We start from the raw sequence: 18,029 nt of genomic DNA on the forward strand, positions 1-18,029 counted from the left end.
ATGTGGTGGGGGGGCGGGATTGTGTGTGGTGATGTGGTTGGGGGGCGGGATTGTGTGGGGTGATGGGGTGGGGGGCGGTATTATGTGTGGTGATGGGGTGGGGGGCGGGATTATGTGTGGTGATGTGGTGGGGGGCGGGATTATGTGTGGTGATGTGGTGGGGGGCGGGATTGTGTGGTGATGTGGTTGGGGGGCGGGATTGTGTGGGGTGATGGGGTGGGGGGCGGTATTATGTGTGGTGATGGGGTGGGGGGCGGGATTATGTGTAGTGATGTGGTGGGGGGCGAGATTATGTGTGGTGATGTGGTGGGGGGCGGGATTGTGTGTGGTGATGTGGTTGGGGGGCGGGATTGTGTGGGGTGATGGGGTGGGGGGCGGTATTATGTGTGGTGATGTGGTGGGGGGCGGGATTATGTGTGGTGATGTGGTGGGGGGCGGGATTATGTGTGGTGATGTGGTGGGGGGCGGGATTATGTGAGGTAATGGGGTGTGGGGGCTGGATTGTGTGTGGTGATGTGCTGGGGGGGCGGGATAGTGTGTGGTGATGTGCTGGTGGGGGCGGGATTGTGTGTGGTGATGTTGTGGGGGGCGGGATTGTGTGTGGTGATGTAGTGCGGATTGTGTGTGGTAATGTGGTGGGGGCGGGATTGTGTGTGGTAATGGGTTGGGGGCAGATTATGTGTGGTGATGTGGTGGGGGGCGGAGCTACTGTGCAGGGGGCGGAATTAGCGAGTAATCACGATGCCTCATATATAGATGGAGCATCTTATGGGGCCCATCATGAACTGTATGGAGCATTATATGGGGCTACTGATTCAATATGGATATTCAAAAACACTTAACCTAGTCTCAATTAATGTTACTTTTATTGGTATCTATTTTTATTTTTGAAATTTACCAGTAGCTGCTGTATTTTCCACCCTAGGCTTATACTCGAGTCATTGAGTTTTCCCAGTTTTTTGTGGCAAAATTAGGGGTCTAGGCTTATAGATATACATATAGATATCATATCTCTCCGAGGATGTTTATACGAAGGAAGGTGACGGTCACAAAGGGGCATTCTCTGCGTCTGATGGAGAGAAGGTTTTTCCACCAACATAGAAGAGGATTCTTTACTGTTAGGGCAGTGAGAATCTGGAATTCCTTGCCCGAGGAGGTGGTGATGGGGAACTCAGTCGAAGGGTTCGAGAGGCCTGGATGTCTTCCTGGAACGTAACAATATTGTATCTTACAGTTATTAGGTTCCTTAGAAGGACGTAGATCTGGGGATTTATTCTGATGGAATATAGGCTGAACTGGATGGACAAATGGCTTTTTTCAGCCTTGCTAACTATGTTACTATGTTATCCAAAATAGAGAAAAAAGCAACAACATTCCGTTTACCGTGTCATAAAAATGCAAGTCCTTTATTTAAGAAAGCTTTTCATGGACAATGTTTTTGAGGGCAGGACAAATGCAGGTATGCAGGCAAAAGAGCAGGACTATGGCCGTTTCGTGTTTAACACGCTTCCACGGGTCCAGGAAGGCGGTTTTATGACATGGTAAACGGAGTGTTGATGCTTTTTTTCTCTATTTTGGATTGCTACACGTGTTTTTCCAAGCAAGCACCTGCATCACCGTAATTTCACCCAGCAAAGTGTCGCTGACTCAGAGCCCACCAACTACACTAGTAAGTAGACTGTTTTAGTGCCATTCTATTTTTTCCCTTTTTGATTTATATGTAGAGATGAGCAGTGTTCGAGTCGAACTGTTTGCCAATTTCAAATTCGAGTTGTTTTGGGCGGTGTTCCGAGTCGTTCGTCGAACTCGAACAATTCGCTTAAAATTCGGCTGTTCGAGTTTCTGTTCAATTACTGTTCGTTCACCAAAAGCCTAGCTTGATTTTCACATTAAAACGGTTTATCAATGTTAATAGACTGTTTCAGTGTATAGTGTGTGTTGGGGGGGGGGGGGGGGGGAGGGAGATAGATCTGTGCTGAAATAATGCCAATCTCTTTTTTCTTTTTCTTTCTTTCCCGCATTTACAGAGAGGCGGTGCAGTCTCTCAGCCTATCAGCAGTGCACACACACACAGCAAAGTGCATGTGATGCACACAAGCAAGGGCATGTGTCATTGGCTGTGTATGTCACATGTCCTTGCCCTATAAGAACCAGCCATTTTCCCTGTCGCCACCATTTCCTCACTGCTGCAGCTTAGTGTAAAAGCAGGGAAAACAAAGCAGGCAATAATAAACACACCATCTAGTCATGATGGCCTAGACTAAGTAAATAATGAAGATGACATGAGCCTGCCAATGGAATAGTGTAGGACACACCAATGCAGAAAAGTGAACAACCATAGAAAAATGGTGCAATAACGTCCAAAAAATGATATTAAATAACTATTCGGTATCAAAATATATAAGACAGGAAATTGGACAATAGCGGGTTAAAAATTGCCAACAAGCTACATGGAGCGCATGGAGTTAGACAAAAATCCCCATAAACAACCACTGAATGAACAGACACTGTTCCTTCTTCAAGGAACACTCCGAAACGCGCGTCGGGGTGGGTTGGAGCTGACAAGTCCCTGTATTACACTACCGGTATGTTATCTATCTGGGCCACCGTCTGCGGACATTGATGTGCACAATGATTTGTACCTATACCTCTATCTGTGTGTTTCTGATTCAACATATGATATACTGTTACTAACTTGGAACATGCATGATTTTAGTGTTGGTGCCTTTATTCAGTGTCTGTTCATTCAGTGGTTGTTTATGGGGATTTTTGTCTAACTCCATGCGCTCCATGTAGCGTGTTGGCAATTTTTAACCCGCTATTGTCCAATTTCCTGTCTTATATATTTTGATACCTAATAAAGTTATTTAATATTTTTTGGACGTTATTGCACCATTTTTTCTATGGTTGCTGCACCTTAGTGTTAGACAGCACCGCTGCTGCTGTGGGCGCTATACAGTCTAAGAGTGGTTTTTGAGAGCGAATTTTCAGTTAGATAGCGAGAGATAGGTTAAGGGAGTTGGGACTAGTTGTAATATCAGCCCTTTTCAGGGTAGGTTACAGCAGTTCATAGCACTTTTTGCCAGGCAGGTCTGAGCCAGTGCTGTACAAGTGTTTGTCACAGCATTTGGTGTAATCCAGCTCAGCCAATCCTTTTGGGCTAATAGCATTGTCTGATAGTCATCTGAGTAGCCCGCCTGTGAAGCTACATCTCCTGTGTATCTAAATTTTTACTGCATCTAACCCAGTAAATCGGTTTGGGCCTAGGAGCAGTGTCTGCACATCAGCGGAGTAGCCCGCCTGTGAAGCTACATCGCCTGTGTATCTGAATTTTCACTACATCTAACCCAGTAAATCGCTTTGGTCCTAGTACCACAGTTTGGCCACTCAGCTCTGCTCTGTTTCCATCCATCATTTTTTGTGTCAACAACTACAGAATTGCCAATTAATAAAGCACCAAAATGAGTGGCAAAAGGCCTGCTGCTGGTGGAAAGGGGAATATGCGAGTTGGAAAGGGATAAAAAGGTTGTGTCCGTGGGGTAGGTGGTAAAGCAACAGTAACATCTGCAGAAGAAAGACCATCTTCCAGCCAAAGTAAGATGTCTACTTCTTTTCGTGGACAATCTAATATGATCCCTTTCTTACGACCATCGCTACAAGCATTGCTACAAATTCCAGATGAGGCACAAAGAGAGCAGGTGCTTGAACGGATATCAAGTGCTCGTTCAAGTGGGCTCTCCTCCACCTCAACATCACAAATACTCCAGTCCTCAGAGGTGTCACCCCAATCGCACTTGCTTCCTCACAGCTCCCAAGTGTCCAGCCGCCCGTCTGAGTATGGGGTAACACAGCTGGTTGAGTCTGCAGAGCTGTTTACTCATACTATTGCCTGGGAATCAGAGGTCTGCTCCAGAGCTTCTGTGAATCCAGACGAGGAAATGATCTGCACTGATGCCCAGAATCTTTGTGAGTCGGATCCAGGCCCAGATGAAGAAGGTTCTGAACATAATGTAGACCCTCGTTCCCAAACTGTAACTCCTGTTGGTGGAGACAATGAGGAAGATGATGATGAGACAGATACCTGATTGGAAAGAAAACTTGACTTTTCGGTCAGGGCAGGAAGAGGTTGGCTCTGAGGACGACGGATGTGAGAACACAGAGGGTGATGATGACGAGGTTAGAGACCCCACTTACTGACAACCCACAGTCCGCCAGTCCATGAGGTCAGCAGAGGAGGTGGAGGAGGATGCTAGTGACGACGAGGTTAGGTTGCGCCTTCCTGGACAGAGACAGTACTGGAAGCAGTCAACAACTGCATCCTCAACCACAACTGTGCCTCTGAGCACAAGTCATGGTGGCTCTTCAGGTCGCATGGGCTCTAAGCCTTGCATAGCCTGGGCATTTTTTGAGATCGCAAAGGATGACCCAACTCATGTTGTCTGTAAAATTTGTCACCAAAATCTCAGTAGAGGCCAAAAAATGAATAGTTTGAGTACTTCATGCATGAACCGTCACATGGATATGAGGCATAAGTTGCAGTGGGAAAGCTCACTGTGCTACAATGCGGCCTAGTGGGCCGGGCCAACCACCGTCTGCCCCATAACGTGCATCCGCGGCCTCTTCATCCTCTGTGACTGTGGAGACAGCAGTGGCACATGGTTTTGGACGCAGACCTTCCACCTCTTTACCCACAACAGCCAGTGTGATTGGCAGGTCGTCAGTAAATTTGCAAGTGAAAACACCTGCTGGTGTTGACCGCTCTCTGACATCGAGACCACCACATTTTGATCAAGGCAACATAATATCTCCGCCTGCACCTTCCTCACAGATCAGCAGTTTGCCGGGGACACCCTACTCAACCCCGTCTAAGCATGGCAGCCAGCCCTCGGTCCCTCAGATGTGGACACTATTTATAGGTTACTATGCTACTGTTAGTAACACACTACACACTCATGGATTAAAAACTTGGAGGGCACGCAAGGTCCCCTGCTCACGTTAGAACATATCCAGGCTCGTTTGAAGCTTGCCAATGACCACCTGGATGTTCCGGATGAGGTATGGGAGAAGTTCACGTGGTCAGATGAGACCAAAATAGAACTTTTTGTATCAACTCCACTTGCCATGTTTGAAGGAGAAAAGATGAGTAAAACACCAAAAAGACCGTCCCTATCGTGAAGAATGGTGGGGGACACATCATACTTTGGGGTGCTTTTCTGCAATGGGAGCAGGATGACTGCACCGTATTGAAGAGAGAATGGATGGGGTCATGTATCGCGAGGTTTTGGCCAACAACCTCCTTTCCTCCGTAAGAGTGTTGAAAATGGGTTGTGGCTGGGTCTTTCAGCCTGACAATGACATGAAACACACAGCCAGGGCAACTAAGGAGTGGCTCCGTAAGAAGAATTTCAAGGTCCTGGAGTGGCTCCTTGCCAGCCTACAAACCTGACCCCAATAGAAAATTTTTGGAGGGAGCCAAAACTCAATGTTGCCAGCAACAGCCCTGAAACCTGAAAGATCCGGAGAAGATCTGTATGGAGGAGTGGGCCAAAGTCACTGCTGCAGTGTGGGCAAACTTGGTGAAGAACTACAGGAAATGCCTGACCCCTGTAATTACAAAGGTTTCTGCACCAAATATTAAAGTTCTGCTTTTCTATTGTATCAATAACATATTTCATGCAATAAAATGCAAATTATTTATGTAACAATCCTACAATGTGATTTTCTGGATTTATTTTTAGCCTCTGTCTCTCACAGGTGAAGTGTAACTATGATAAAAATTACAGACCTCTCCATTCTGTGAAGGTGGGAAACTAGCAAAATTGGCAGAGTATCAAATACTTATTTTCCCCACTATGATGTCCACCATATGACTTCACAATCTCCTGAAGACCAAGCGTCTATCTGGCTGGGACATGCCTTGTTTATTATCATAGGGAACCACTACACAATCATGAAAGCCATTACATGCTGCTGCATATGGGCAGACATATTCTAGCAGAAGATTTAGAAGAGGAAAACTGTTTTTTTCTAATCTCGAACTAAAGTCTTGTAGACATCACAAGATCGGCCATTCATGGGAACCTTCCCCAAGGAGAAGAGAAGGACAAAGCTTCAATCGGACATTAGAGGTGGCCTCGATTTAGCTTTCTGCCTTCTTTCCAGAGTAAAAAGATTTTAATAAGGACTTTCATGTCTGCGCCTCATTATTTATCCACTTTATAGCTTCACTTGGTTTTGACTTTTCGAAATGTAGCAAAACGTTTGCATAACTACAGGAATACAAAATCTAGTTTTAATTTTTGTGAAGTTTTAGATTATGGTGCAAAATATTAAAGGACCAGGTCACTTTTTACTCCAAAAAGAAAAAAAAACCAAAAAGACTGAGCCCAAGTGTGTCAGAAGTAAGCTATAAGACCGCAGGCGACTAATGTCAGCAGTGATTCGAGGTCCAGTACTCCTGTAACTCACGGCTGGCGCATTGAGGGTCTAAACCCGTGTAACATCCTAACAGTTTCCAGGGTTCATAGGAAAACATCATGTGCAAATGGGAGAAATGAGGTTATTTTGCCCATCATGCAAGTAAAACTTAGGAGAGGCAGCGATGCTACAGGCCCACGTCCATGAACATTACTGGAGATACACGTAGGCAAATTGCCTCTTCAGAGAAAGCGAGGACTTGAACTCTATAGCGCCACCTGTTGGAAGTAGCGATCCTACAAGTCACAATCAACCCTTTAACGAGTCGTGCAATATGACTTAGGATAAGAGCCAAATCAGTATCTCAATTCGCAGACATGGTGTTTCGGGCTGTTGGCCCTCGTCAGTGCGAAGCATGAGAACTGATTTGGCTAGGTGAGAGGCTCTGGACTGGGGTCTAAGGGGTAACGTTTCTCCTTATGGAGAGTGACATACCAGCTCTGGCTTGTCAAGGTAAGGAGTCTTATTCGCTGTGCAATGCTCCTCTGGGAAATTTAATATGCAAATTGTCTCTACAGAGAAAAAAAAGAGGACTTGAACTCTATAGCGCCACCCGCTGGAAGTAGCAATCCTACAAGTCACAATCAACCCTTTAACGAGTCGTGCAATATGACTTGGGCTATGTGCACACGTTGCAGATTTGACTGTGGAATTTTCTGTGCAGATTCTGCATTTCCTGGCAGAAAACGCAGGTCAGAATCTGTGCCTTTTTTTGGTATGTGCACATGTTGCAGATTTTTGTGCGGATTTCTTCCTTTTTGTACCTTTGCAGAATTCTATTATGGAATAGGTGCAGAAACGCAGCAGATCTGCAAAAAGAATTGACATGGTCCTTTTTTGAATCTGCTGCGTTTTCCGTGCAGATTTTTCTGCACCATTAGCATAGCATTTTTTTTTGCCATTGATTTACACTGTACTGTAAATCACTTGCGGATCTGCAGTGTTTCTGCGCGGAAAAAAAAGCTGCAGATCTGCAGGAAATCCTCAACATGTGCACATAGCCTTAGGATAAAAGCCAAACCAGTATCTCAGTTCGCAGGGATACACGACAAGCCAGAAACTTGTCTGCAGACGTGTAATCTGGGGCAGATCCCTGACGGATGAGGGCAACGCCCGTGAGGCCACTTGGAGCAAGACCTGAAAGTATGGCATGCACATGGCTCAAACGCATCACGGATTTTCCGAGATTCCACAGCAATTACATTACTAGCAGAATCCTAAATCTCGTCCACATGCTGGTAAGAAAATCTGCAGCTTGCAGAACTTCAGCAGTGTCTTGTGGGGACATACCCCAAACCAGACCACTATATTCCACAGTCTGCAGGTGATACGTGACCCACCTGTATGGATTCCCTTCCCCCGAGACGGGCGTGAGGATTAGCGCAGCCTCAGGGTACATTTGGACAAGATACAAGTTGTCTAAACACGGACACACAACAAATCACATTAAAATTACTTTCACAGAATCTCCTAAAGTCCAGATTTCTTGAGAGATACCGTAATTCATAGGAACAATCTTCCAATCATTGAGCAGCTTTTTGAGAATGTAGATTTATAGGATGGAGGAGTAAGTGGAATATCTGATAATCCGGCGGGTCCGGCTGATGTTGGATCACAGGAATTCTCCATGTCTCCTCAGCTGGAGGTGACTCACGGTGGTGGGACAGTCGTGAGCAGACGTGAGATCGCGCCGGCATCTCACACTTTGTTGCTTCTTCTAACATTTACCTCATTATTAAAGTTCAGTCTTCACCTTCCTTACAAAGTTTAGAAACAGGTTCCCTAGAAATATTAAGATCCAAAACAATCAGTGTGGATCTATGAGCGACCTGCTCCCGAGTAATACACTGTTCTGTTCAGCCAAGCACACATATGATAGAAGCCCGTTGTGTCTGACGCTTTGTAGTGACCATGACAGGAGGACAGAATGAGGGTTTGGCTAGTTTAGCTACGAACCCTGGTGGGCCCACCATAGTGACTGCTGAACGAGCCCAGAGGTCCATTGAGTCTGCGCCCTGGTTAGTTTTGGATCTTCACAACTATGAATGTTATTTCTTTTTTGGCCAAATCGTTTTCCATTGTCTAATTGTCATACGCAGTGACATAAACTATAGACTATTATGGTAGAGTGTTGCGGGTGCATCCTGAGCTCTTCTTTCTTCACCTCGGTGTGCTGCCCCATGTGCACCACGTCCGGTTTTGCAGGTTGCCTGGCGGGGATCAGTGATCTCACCACCCTGTCACAGGGTTACCACAATTGCGGAGCCAGAAGATAGCAGCGTCTGATGGCTCCTGCTCCGCTGCTGAGACGAAGCAATTCTCCAGTGCATTAAAAGTGTTTCTTTCCTTCAGCAGTACAGGGGTTAATCGGCCATATTGGGAATTCCTGCATTCAGCTGGGCTCCTCTTCCCTATAAAATCTGGGCTTGATTACCAGGTGCTTGTCCGAGTTAGCATTAACATAGATCTGGAGTGGGAGAAGCTGGTGTGGAAAAGGAGAGCTGGAGGAGTTTATTAGCGACTGTTTGCTGAATTGTACACTTGGAAATCCCTTATCCTTTCCCGCTTTACTTTCTTCCCCCTCCCTACACACCCTGGTGGATTCCTCTGTTATGTGTGAGTGTATATTTTGTGTGTGTGGAGTCTTCAGTTTACCTTTGCCTCGGTCTTCCTGTCTGTCAGATTGGTGTACTGTGGTACACAGTTGCACCTCTCTTCCCCGAGTGAGGGAAGGGTACAAACAAAGCTGTTGTACAGGGCGAGCTAGGGCGCTCCCCTAGTGTTAGGGCCAGAAAAGGTGCCCCCTGGTCCCAGCTCACTTGCCAGATGAATTGTGACACTAACCCTATATAAGGCTCATGAGGATACACACCTGTGTCTTCCATTACCTGAACTTATTTATTCTGTGCCATTGGTCAGCAGCATGCTCTGTGGCCTGTAGAGTAGTCATTATACCAGAGTGCAAGAGCCGTCACTTCTCGAAGACATCATCACCCTCTGTATGTTGTGGACATGCCCTGTGATCTGTGCAGTAGTCGCTATACAGGAGAGGACTTCAGTAGGACAGTGGTGAGCATGCTCTGTGATCTGTGAAGTAGTCACTATACAGGAGAGGACTTCAGTAGGACAGTGTGGTGAGCATGATCTGTGCAGTAGTCCCTATACGGGAGGAGAGGACTTCAGTAGGACAGTGTGGTGAGCATGACCTGTGCAGTAGTCACTATACAGGAGGAGAGTGTTATGAACTGGTGGCCTAGGAGCAGCATGGACGAGCTCTGGAGTAGGTGGCCTCTATACTGACCGCAGACCCTGAACTTAACACATCAACTAGAAGTAGCCGTGGGATGTTCCTGTCACTCCCTAGACACCTCGTCACGGCCGGAGGACTAATTACACCTAAAGAAAGAAACAGGAATACTATCTTGCCTCAGAGAAAATTCCCAAAGGAAAGGCAGCCCCCCACAAATATTGACTGTGAGAGGAGAGGGAAATTACAAACGCAGACTGAAAACAGAATTTAGCAAAGGAGGCCACGCTACCTAGAAAGAAAAGACAGGAAAGAGTACTGTGCGGTCAGTATAAAAAATACTCCAAAATCCACCACAGAGAATACAAAAATCTCCACACCTAACTAAAGGCATGGAGGGTAACTCTGACTCCAGAGCTTCCAACTTGGCTGAATAAATCTTAACACAGACAAAGCTGGACAAGAAAAAACATAGCAATTCACAGAACTATTAAGTCCACCGCACGTGGACTGCAAAAACAGAGCCAGGACTTATCTTTGATGATTTGGACAATCCAGAAGGAGAAACCAAGCAGAGATGTGGATCCCTAGAAAACAATGGACAACTGGCACTCACTAAAGGAAGGAGCCAGACTAAATAGCCCCGTCCAAAGTGGAAGCAGCTGATGACTGTTGTGAAGGACAAACAGCAGCACTACCACTTATAACCACCGGAGGGAGCCTAAGAGCAGAACCCACAACAGAATTCACAACAGGAGAGGACTTCAGTAGGACAGTGTGGTGAGCATGACCTGTGCAATAGTCACTATACAGGAGGAGAGGACTTCAGTAGGACAGTGTAGGGAGCATGATCTGTGCAGTAGTCCCTTTACAGGAGGAGAGGACTTCAGTAGGACAGTGTGGTGAGCATGATCTGTGCAGTAGTCCCTATACAGGAGGAGAGGACTTCAGTAGGACAGTGTGGTGAGCATGATCTGTGCAGTAGTCCCTATACAGGAGGAGAGGACTTCAGTAGGACAGTGTGGCGAGCATGATCTGTGCAGTAGTCACTATACAGGAGGAGAGGACTTCAGTAGGAGAGTGTGGTGAGCATGATCTGTGATCTGTGCAGTAGTCACTATACAGGAGGAGAGGGCTTCAGTAGGAGTGTGGTGAGCATGATCTGTGATCTGTGCAGTAGTCACTATACAGGAGGAGAGGACTTCAGTAGGACAGTGTGGTGAGCCTGATCTGATCTGTGCAGTAGTCCCTATACAGGAGAGGACTTCAGAAGGACAGTGTGGTGAGCATGACCTGTGCAATAGTCACTATACAGGAGGAGAGGACTTCAGTAGGACAGTGTGGTGAGCATGATCTGTGAAGTAGTCACTGTATAGGAGAGGACTTCAGTAGGACAGTGTGGTGAGCATGATCTGTGAAGTAGTCCCTATACATGAGGAGAGGACTTCAGTAGGACAGTGTGGTGAGCATGATCTGTGCAATAGTCACTATACAGGAGGAGAGGACTTCAGTAGGACAGTGTGGTGAGCATGATCTGTGCAGTAGTCACTATACAGGAGGAGAGCACTTCAGTAGGACAGTGTGGTGAGCATGATCTGTGCAGTAGTCCCTATACAGGAGGAGAGGACTTCAGTAGGACAGTGTGGTGAGCCTGATCTGATCTGTGCAGTAGTCCCTATACAGGAGAGGACTTCAGAAGGACAGTGTGGTGAGCATGACCTGTGCAATAGTCACTATACAGGAGGAGAGGACTTCAGTAGGACAGTGTGGTGAGCATGATCTGTGAAGTAGTCACTGTATAGGAGAGGACTTCAGTAGGACAGTGTGGTGAGCATGATCTGTGAAGTAGTCACTATATAGGAAGAGAGGACTTCAGTAGGACAGTGTGGGGAGCATGATCTGTGCAGTAGTCCCTATACAGGATGAGAGGACTTCAGTAGGACAGTGTGGTGAGCATGACCTGTGCAGTAGTCACTATACAGGAGGAGAGGACTTCAGTAGGACAGTGTGGTGAGCATGATCTATGCAGTAGTCACTATACAGGAGGAGATGACTTCAGTAGGACAGTGTGGTGAGCATGCTCTGTGATCTGTGCAGTGGTCACTATATAGGAGGAGAGGACTTCAGTAGGACAGTGTGGTGAGCATGACCTGTGCAGTAGTCCCTATACAGGAGGAGAGGACTTCAGTAGGACAGTGTAGTGAGCATGATCTGATCTGTGCAGTAGTCCCTATACAGGAGGAGAGGACTTCAGAAGGACAGTGTGGTGAGCATGACCTGTGCAGTAGTCACTATACAGGAGGAGAGGACTTCAGTAGGACAGTGTGGTGAGCATGATCTGTGATCTGTGCAGTAGTCACTATACAGGAGGAGAGGACTTCAGTGGGACAGTGTGGTGAGCATGGTCTGTGATCTGTGCAGTAGTCACTATACAGGAGGAGAGGACTTCAGTAGGACAGTGTGGTGAGCATGATCTGTGCAGTAGTCACTATACAGGAGGAGAGGACTTCAGTAGGACAGCGTGGTGAGCATGATCTGAGAGGACTTCAGTAGGACAGTGTGGTGAGCATGCTCTGTGATCTGTGCAGTGGTCACTATACAGGAGGAGAGGACTTCAGTAGGACAGTGTGGTGAGCATGCTCTGTGATCTGTGCAGTGGTCACTATACAGGAGGAGAGGACTTCAGTAGGACAGTGTGGTGAGCATGCTCTGTGCAGTAGTCGCTATACAGAAGAAGACTTCAGTAGGACAGTGTGGTGAGCATGATCTGTGCAGCAGTCGCTATACAGGAGAGGACTTCAGTAGGACAGTGGTGAGCATGCCCTGTGATCTGTGCAGTAGTTGCTATACAGGAGGAGAGGAGCGCCAGCAAACTGCTAGTGGATTTTTCATTTCACACGTCAAACCAGTTTCTGCAAATTGTACACAACTCAGATTGTGGGTTCAGCAATGAAGTCTGCAAAAATTAATGCTCAATCCACAACAGAAAGGCTCAAACGTCCACGCGCTGGCTCAATTCTGTGCGGAAAGTGCCTCCAGTGAGCGGCGGTTAGGAAAGTCCAGACGGTGAGTGCAGTAGACGGCGAGTGTCCTGTGTGCAAGGCGACATCTGCATCCGTGTTCTGTGTGACCTCAGTGCTGGGGTACGTGCCCACGATCAGTAATTGCTGCAGATTGGACATTGCGTGTTTATGCTGTGTCAAACCCGAAGCGGCAAGCTGTTACCGCATAATACTAATGCATAATGTCCGCAGACACGGACATGAAGAGCGCTTTTCCCAGACCGCAGCATGTTAATTTCTCTTGTGGGGATGTGAGTCTCCAACAGAAATGTCAACCATAGAGTATCAGATGCTGTGAATCCGCACGGCTCAGTGAGCAAAGAGGATTCACCAGAGTTCAATAGACAGCAGCGAATATGCGCTGCATCCAAAGCGCTGCCACTTTCAGATCGTGTGCACCCGGCCGTAAAGCTGCGTGTCCTGCAGGCAGTAAGAGGTGCGGTCCTATCCACACAAGTCATGGCACCCATATCACAGCAGCCGGCACCTATACCACGGCAGCAGGCAGCCATACCATAGCACCCATACCACAGCAGCAGGCAGCCATACCATAGCACCCATACCACAGCAGCAGGCAGCCATACCATGGCACCCATACCACAGCAGCAGGCAGCCATACCATGGCACCCATACCACAGCAGCAGGCAGCCATACCATGGCACCCATACCACAGCAGCAGGCAGCCATACCACAGCAGCAGGCAACCATACCACGGCACCCATACCACAGCAGCCGGCAGCCATACCACGGCACCCATACCACAGCAGCCGGCAGCCATACCACGGCACCCATACCACTGCAGCCGGCACCCATACCATGGAACCCATACCACAGCAGCCGGCAGCCATACCACAGCAGCCGGCAGCCATACCACTGCAGCCGGCACCCATACCATGGAACCCATACCACAGCAGCCGGCAGCCATACCACAGCAGCCGGCAGCCATACCACAGCAGCCGGACATCAGCAGCAGGCAACCATACCACAGCAGCCGGCAACCATACCATGGCAGCCATAACAGCATCAGGCAACTACGGCAGCCGGCAACCACCCCACGGCAGCCATACCACAGCAGCCGGCAACCACACCACAGCAGCCGGCAACCTTACCTTGACAGCCATACCACAGCAGTCAGCAATCATACCACGGCAGCCGGCAATTCTCATTAATGTTCACTCTGCACCCCATCTTGACTGGAAAAAAAAACAGAAATGTAGACATTTTTGCAAATTTATTAAAAAAGAAAAACTGAAATATCAGTCGTAAGTCTTCAGACCCTTTGCTCAGACACTCATATGTAAGTCACATGCTGTCCATTTTCTTGTGATCCTCCTTGAGATGGTTCTCCTGCATTGGAGTCCAGCTGTGTGTAATTAAACTGATAGAACTTGATTTGGAAAGGCGCACACCTGTCTATATAAGACCTCACAGCTCACAGTGCATGTCAGACCAAATGAGAATCATGAGATCAAAGGAACTGGCCAAGGAGCTCAGAGACCGAAGGTTCCTAAGAGCACAGTGGCCTCCATAATCCTTAAATGGGAGACGTTTGGGACCACCAAGAAGTCTTCCTAGACCTGGTCGTCCAGCCAAACTGAGCAATCATGGGAGAAGAACCTTGGTGAAAGAGAGGTAAAGTAGAACACCAAGATCACTGTGGATGAACTCCAGAGACGTAGTAGGGAGATGGCAGAAAGTTCCACAAAGTCAACTATCACAGCAGCCCTCCACCAGTCGGGCCTTTATGGCAGAGGGGCCCGACGGAAGTCTCTCCTCAGTGCAATACATATGAAAGCCGCATAGAGTTTGCTAAAAAAAAAAAAAAAAAAAACACATGAAGGACACCAAGACTATGAGAAATAAGATTCTCTGGTCTGATGAGACAAAGATGGACCTTTTTGGTGATAATTCTAAGCAGTATGTGTGGAGAAAACCAGGCACTGCTCATCACCTGCCCAATACAATCCCCACAGTGAAGCATGGTGGTGGCAGAATCATGCTATGGGGGTGTTTTTCAGCTGCAGGGACAGGACGACTGGTTGTAATTGAAGGAAACATGAATGCGGCCAAGTACAGAGATATCCTGGATGAAAACCTCTTCCAGAGTGCTCTGGACCTCAGACTTGGCCGAAGGTTCACCTTCCTACAAGACAATGACCCTAAGCACACAGCTAAAATAACAAAGGAGTGGCTTCAGAACAACTCTGTGACTTCCTGACTGGCCCAGCCGGAGCCCTGACCTAAACCCAATAGAGCATCTCTGGAGAGACCAGAAAATGGCTGTCCACCAACGTTCACTATCCAACCTGACGGAACTGGGGAGGATCTGCAAGGAAGAATGGCCGAGGATCCCCAAATCCAGGTGTGAAAAACTTGTTGCATCATTCCCAAGAAGACTCATGGTTGTACTAGGTCAAAAGGGGCTTCTACTCAATACTGAGCCAAGGGGCTGAATACTTATGACCATGGGATAGTTCAGTTTTTCTTTTTTATTAAATATGCAAAAATTTCTACATTTCTGTTTCTTTTCAGTCAAGACGGGGTGCAGAGTGTACATTAATGAGGAAACATGAACTTTATTGAATTTACCAAATGGCTGCAATGAAACAAAGTGAAAAATTTAAAGGGGTCTGAATACTTTCCGTACCGGCTGATGAGACACAGGGAGACATTTGCCATCTACTGGTGACAACAGCAGCCACACTTACTGAGCGTAGCATCAAGCAAAGTTTACACCAACCAAGCTCCGGCGACACATGCAGATAACACCACAACCACTACATCTAGCTGGATACTCCATGACGTACCACATGAGGCTGCTGCAGCCAAAACCTCAGGAGAGAAAGACATGTGCTGGCATTTAGGATAAAATGGTAAAATAGAGAAAGATCGTAGAGCAGTGTGAGAATGGGGGGGGGGGTTTTGGGGAAAGAGCAGAGAGCGGGGGGGGGAAGAGCAGAGAGCGGGGGGGTGGTGGGGAAAGAGCAGAGAGCGAGGGGGGGGGGAGCAGAGAGCGAGGGGGGGGGGGAGAGCAGAGAGCGACGCGGGGTGGGGGCTCATTTGAGAAGCAGAGCAGTTGCCGGCAGCGCTCCCCTCTTTCCCCTCCATACACAGTAGCCGGCAGCGTTCCCTTTTTCCCCGCCATACACAGTAGCCGGCAGCGTTCCCTTTCCCCTCCATACACAGTAGCGGGCAGCGTTCCCTCTTTCCCCTCCATACACAGTAGCGGGCAGCGTTCCCTCTTTCCCCTCCATACACAGTAGCGGGCAGCGTTCCCTCTTTCCCCTCCATACACAGTAGCGGGCAGCGTTCCCTCTTTCCCCTCCATACACAGTAGCCGGCAGCGTTCCCTCTTTCCCCTCCATACACAGTAGCCGGCAGCGTTCCCTCTTTCCCCTCCATACACAGTAGCCGGCAGCGTTCCCTCTTTCCCCTCCATACACAGTAGCCGGCAGCGTTCCCTCTTTCCCCTCCATACACAGTAGCCGGCAGCGTTCCCTCTTTCCCCTCCATACACAGTAGCCGGCAGCGTTCCCTCTTTCCCCTCCATACACAGTAGCCGGCAGCGTTCCCTCTTTCCCCTCCATACACAGTAGCCGGCAGCGTTCCCTCTTTCCCCTCCATACACAGTAGCCGGCAGCGTTCCCTCTTTCCCCTCCATACACAGTAGCCGGCAGCGTTCCCTCTTTCCCCTCCATACACAGTAGCCGGCAGCGTTCCCTCTTTCCCCTCCATACACAGTAGCCGGCAGCGTTCCCTCTTTCCCCTCCATACACAGTAGCCGGCAGCGTTCCCTCTTTCCCCTCCATACACAGTAGCCGGCAGCGTTCCCTCTTTCCCCTCCATACACAGTAGCCGGCAGCGTTCCCTCTTTCCCCTCCATACACAGTAGCCGGCAGCGTTCCCTCTTTCCCCTCCATACACAGTAGCCGGCAGCGTTCCCTCTTTCCCCTCCATACACAGTAGCCGGCAGCGTTCCCTCTTTCCCCTCCATACACAGTAGCCGGCAGCGTTCCCTCTTTCCCCTCCATACACAGTAGCCGGCAGCGTTCCCTCTTTCCCCTCCATACACAGTAGCCGGCAGCGTTCCCTCTTTCCCCTCCATACACAGTAGCCGGCAGCGTTCCCTCTTTCCCCTCCATACACAGTAGCCGGCAGCGTTCCCTCTTTCCCCTCCATACACAGTAGCCGGCAGCGTTCCCTCTTTCCCCTCCATACACAGTAGCCGGCAGCGTTCCCTCTTTCCCCTCCATACACAGTAGCCGGCAGCGTTCCCTCTTTCCCCTCCATACACAGTAGCCGGCAGCGTTCCCTCTTTCCCCTCCATACACAGTAGCCGGCAGCGTTCCCTCTTTCCCCTCCATACACAGTAGCCGGCAGCGTTCCCTCTTTCCCCTCCATACACAGTAGCCGGCAGCGTTCCCTCTTTCCCCGCCATACACAGTAGCCGGCAGCGTTCCCTCTTTCCCCTCCATACACAGTAGCCGGCAGCGTTCCCTCTTTCCCCGCCATACACAGTAGCCGGCAGCGTTCCCTCTTTCCCCTCCATACACAGTAGCCGGCAGCGTTCCCTCTTTCCCCGCCATACACAGTAGCCGGCAGCGTTCCCTCTTTCCCCGCCATACACAGTAGCCGGCAGCGTTCCCTCTTTCCCCTCCATACACAGTAGCCGGCAGCGTTCCCTCTTTCCCCTCCATACACAGTAGCCGGCAGCGTTCCCTCTTTCCCCTCCATACACAGTAGCGGGCTAGCGGGCAGCGTTCCCTCTTTCCCCGCCATACACAGTAGCCGGCAGCGTTCCCTCTTTCCCCTCCATACACAGTAGCCGGCAGCGTTCCCTCTTTCCCCGCCATACAGTGTCACCATTCCCGCCGTCTCCTTACCCAGAAGATGAAGGAGTAGATGAGCAGGACGCTCTTCAGACAGGTGATAACGGGCTTTGTCTGGAGCCTGCGGGACGGGGACGCCATGACTTCTCCCAACTTCTGCCAAGTTCCAACTCCAACCTGGACGCCGGAAACAGCCGAGCGACCGCCGGAATTTCCCGAAGGCGCTCGGCCACTCGGTTCCAAACAAAGAGCCAGTGCAAGAAGATCCGAGTGCTCTGGAAATTGCGCAAGCGCTGTAACGTTATCGCGCAGCGACCGTGTGAGCAGGGTTCAAGAGTGAAGAGTTCCAGGAAGCTGTTGGTGTCCAGCTACTCCTGCATGTCTACCTCTAGCGCCTAATTATACATGGGGGAG

At 49.0% G+C, this 18,029-nt stretch overlaps 1 protein-coding gene across 1 annotated transcript in view; it reads right to left on the reverse strand.

Annotated features, from left to right (window-relative positions):
* Window positions 1-17,827, reverse strand: part of LOC143791249 (tetraspanin-6-like) — a 65,996-nt gene extending 48,169 nt beyond the window's left edge. Inside the window, exon 1 of the mRNA XM_077279217.1 lies at window positions 17,670-17,827. Coding sequence (XP_077135332.1) covers window positions 17,670-17,756 — 87 coding nt within the window. The 5' untranslated portion in view covers window positions 17,757-17,827. The remainder of the gene's footprint in view (window positions 1-17,669) is intronic.
* Between the last annotated feature and the right edge of the window lie 202 nt (window positions 17,828-18,029).

Source organism: Ranitomeya variabilis, unplaced genomic scaffold, assembly GCF_051348905.1.
Source record: "Ranitomeya variabilis isolate aRanVar5 unplaced genomic scaffold, aRanVar5.hap1 Scaffold_554, whole genome shotgun sequence".
In the NCBI taxonomy this organism is placed as follows: domain Eukaryota; kingdom Metazoa; phylum Chordata; class Amphibia; order Anura; family Dendrobatidae; genus Ranitomeya; species Ranitomeya variabilis.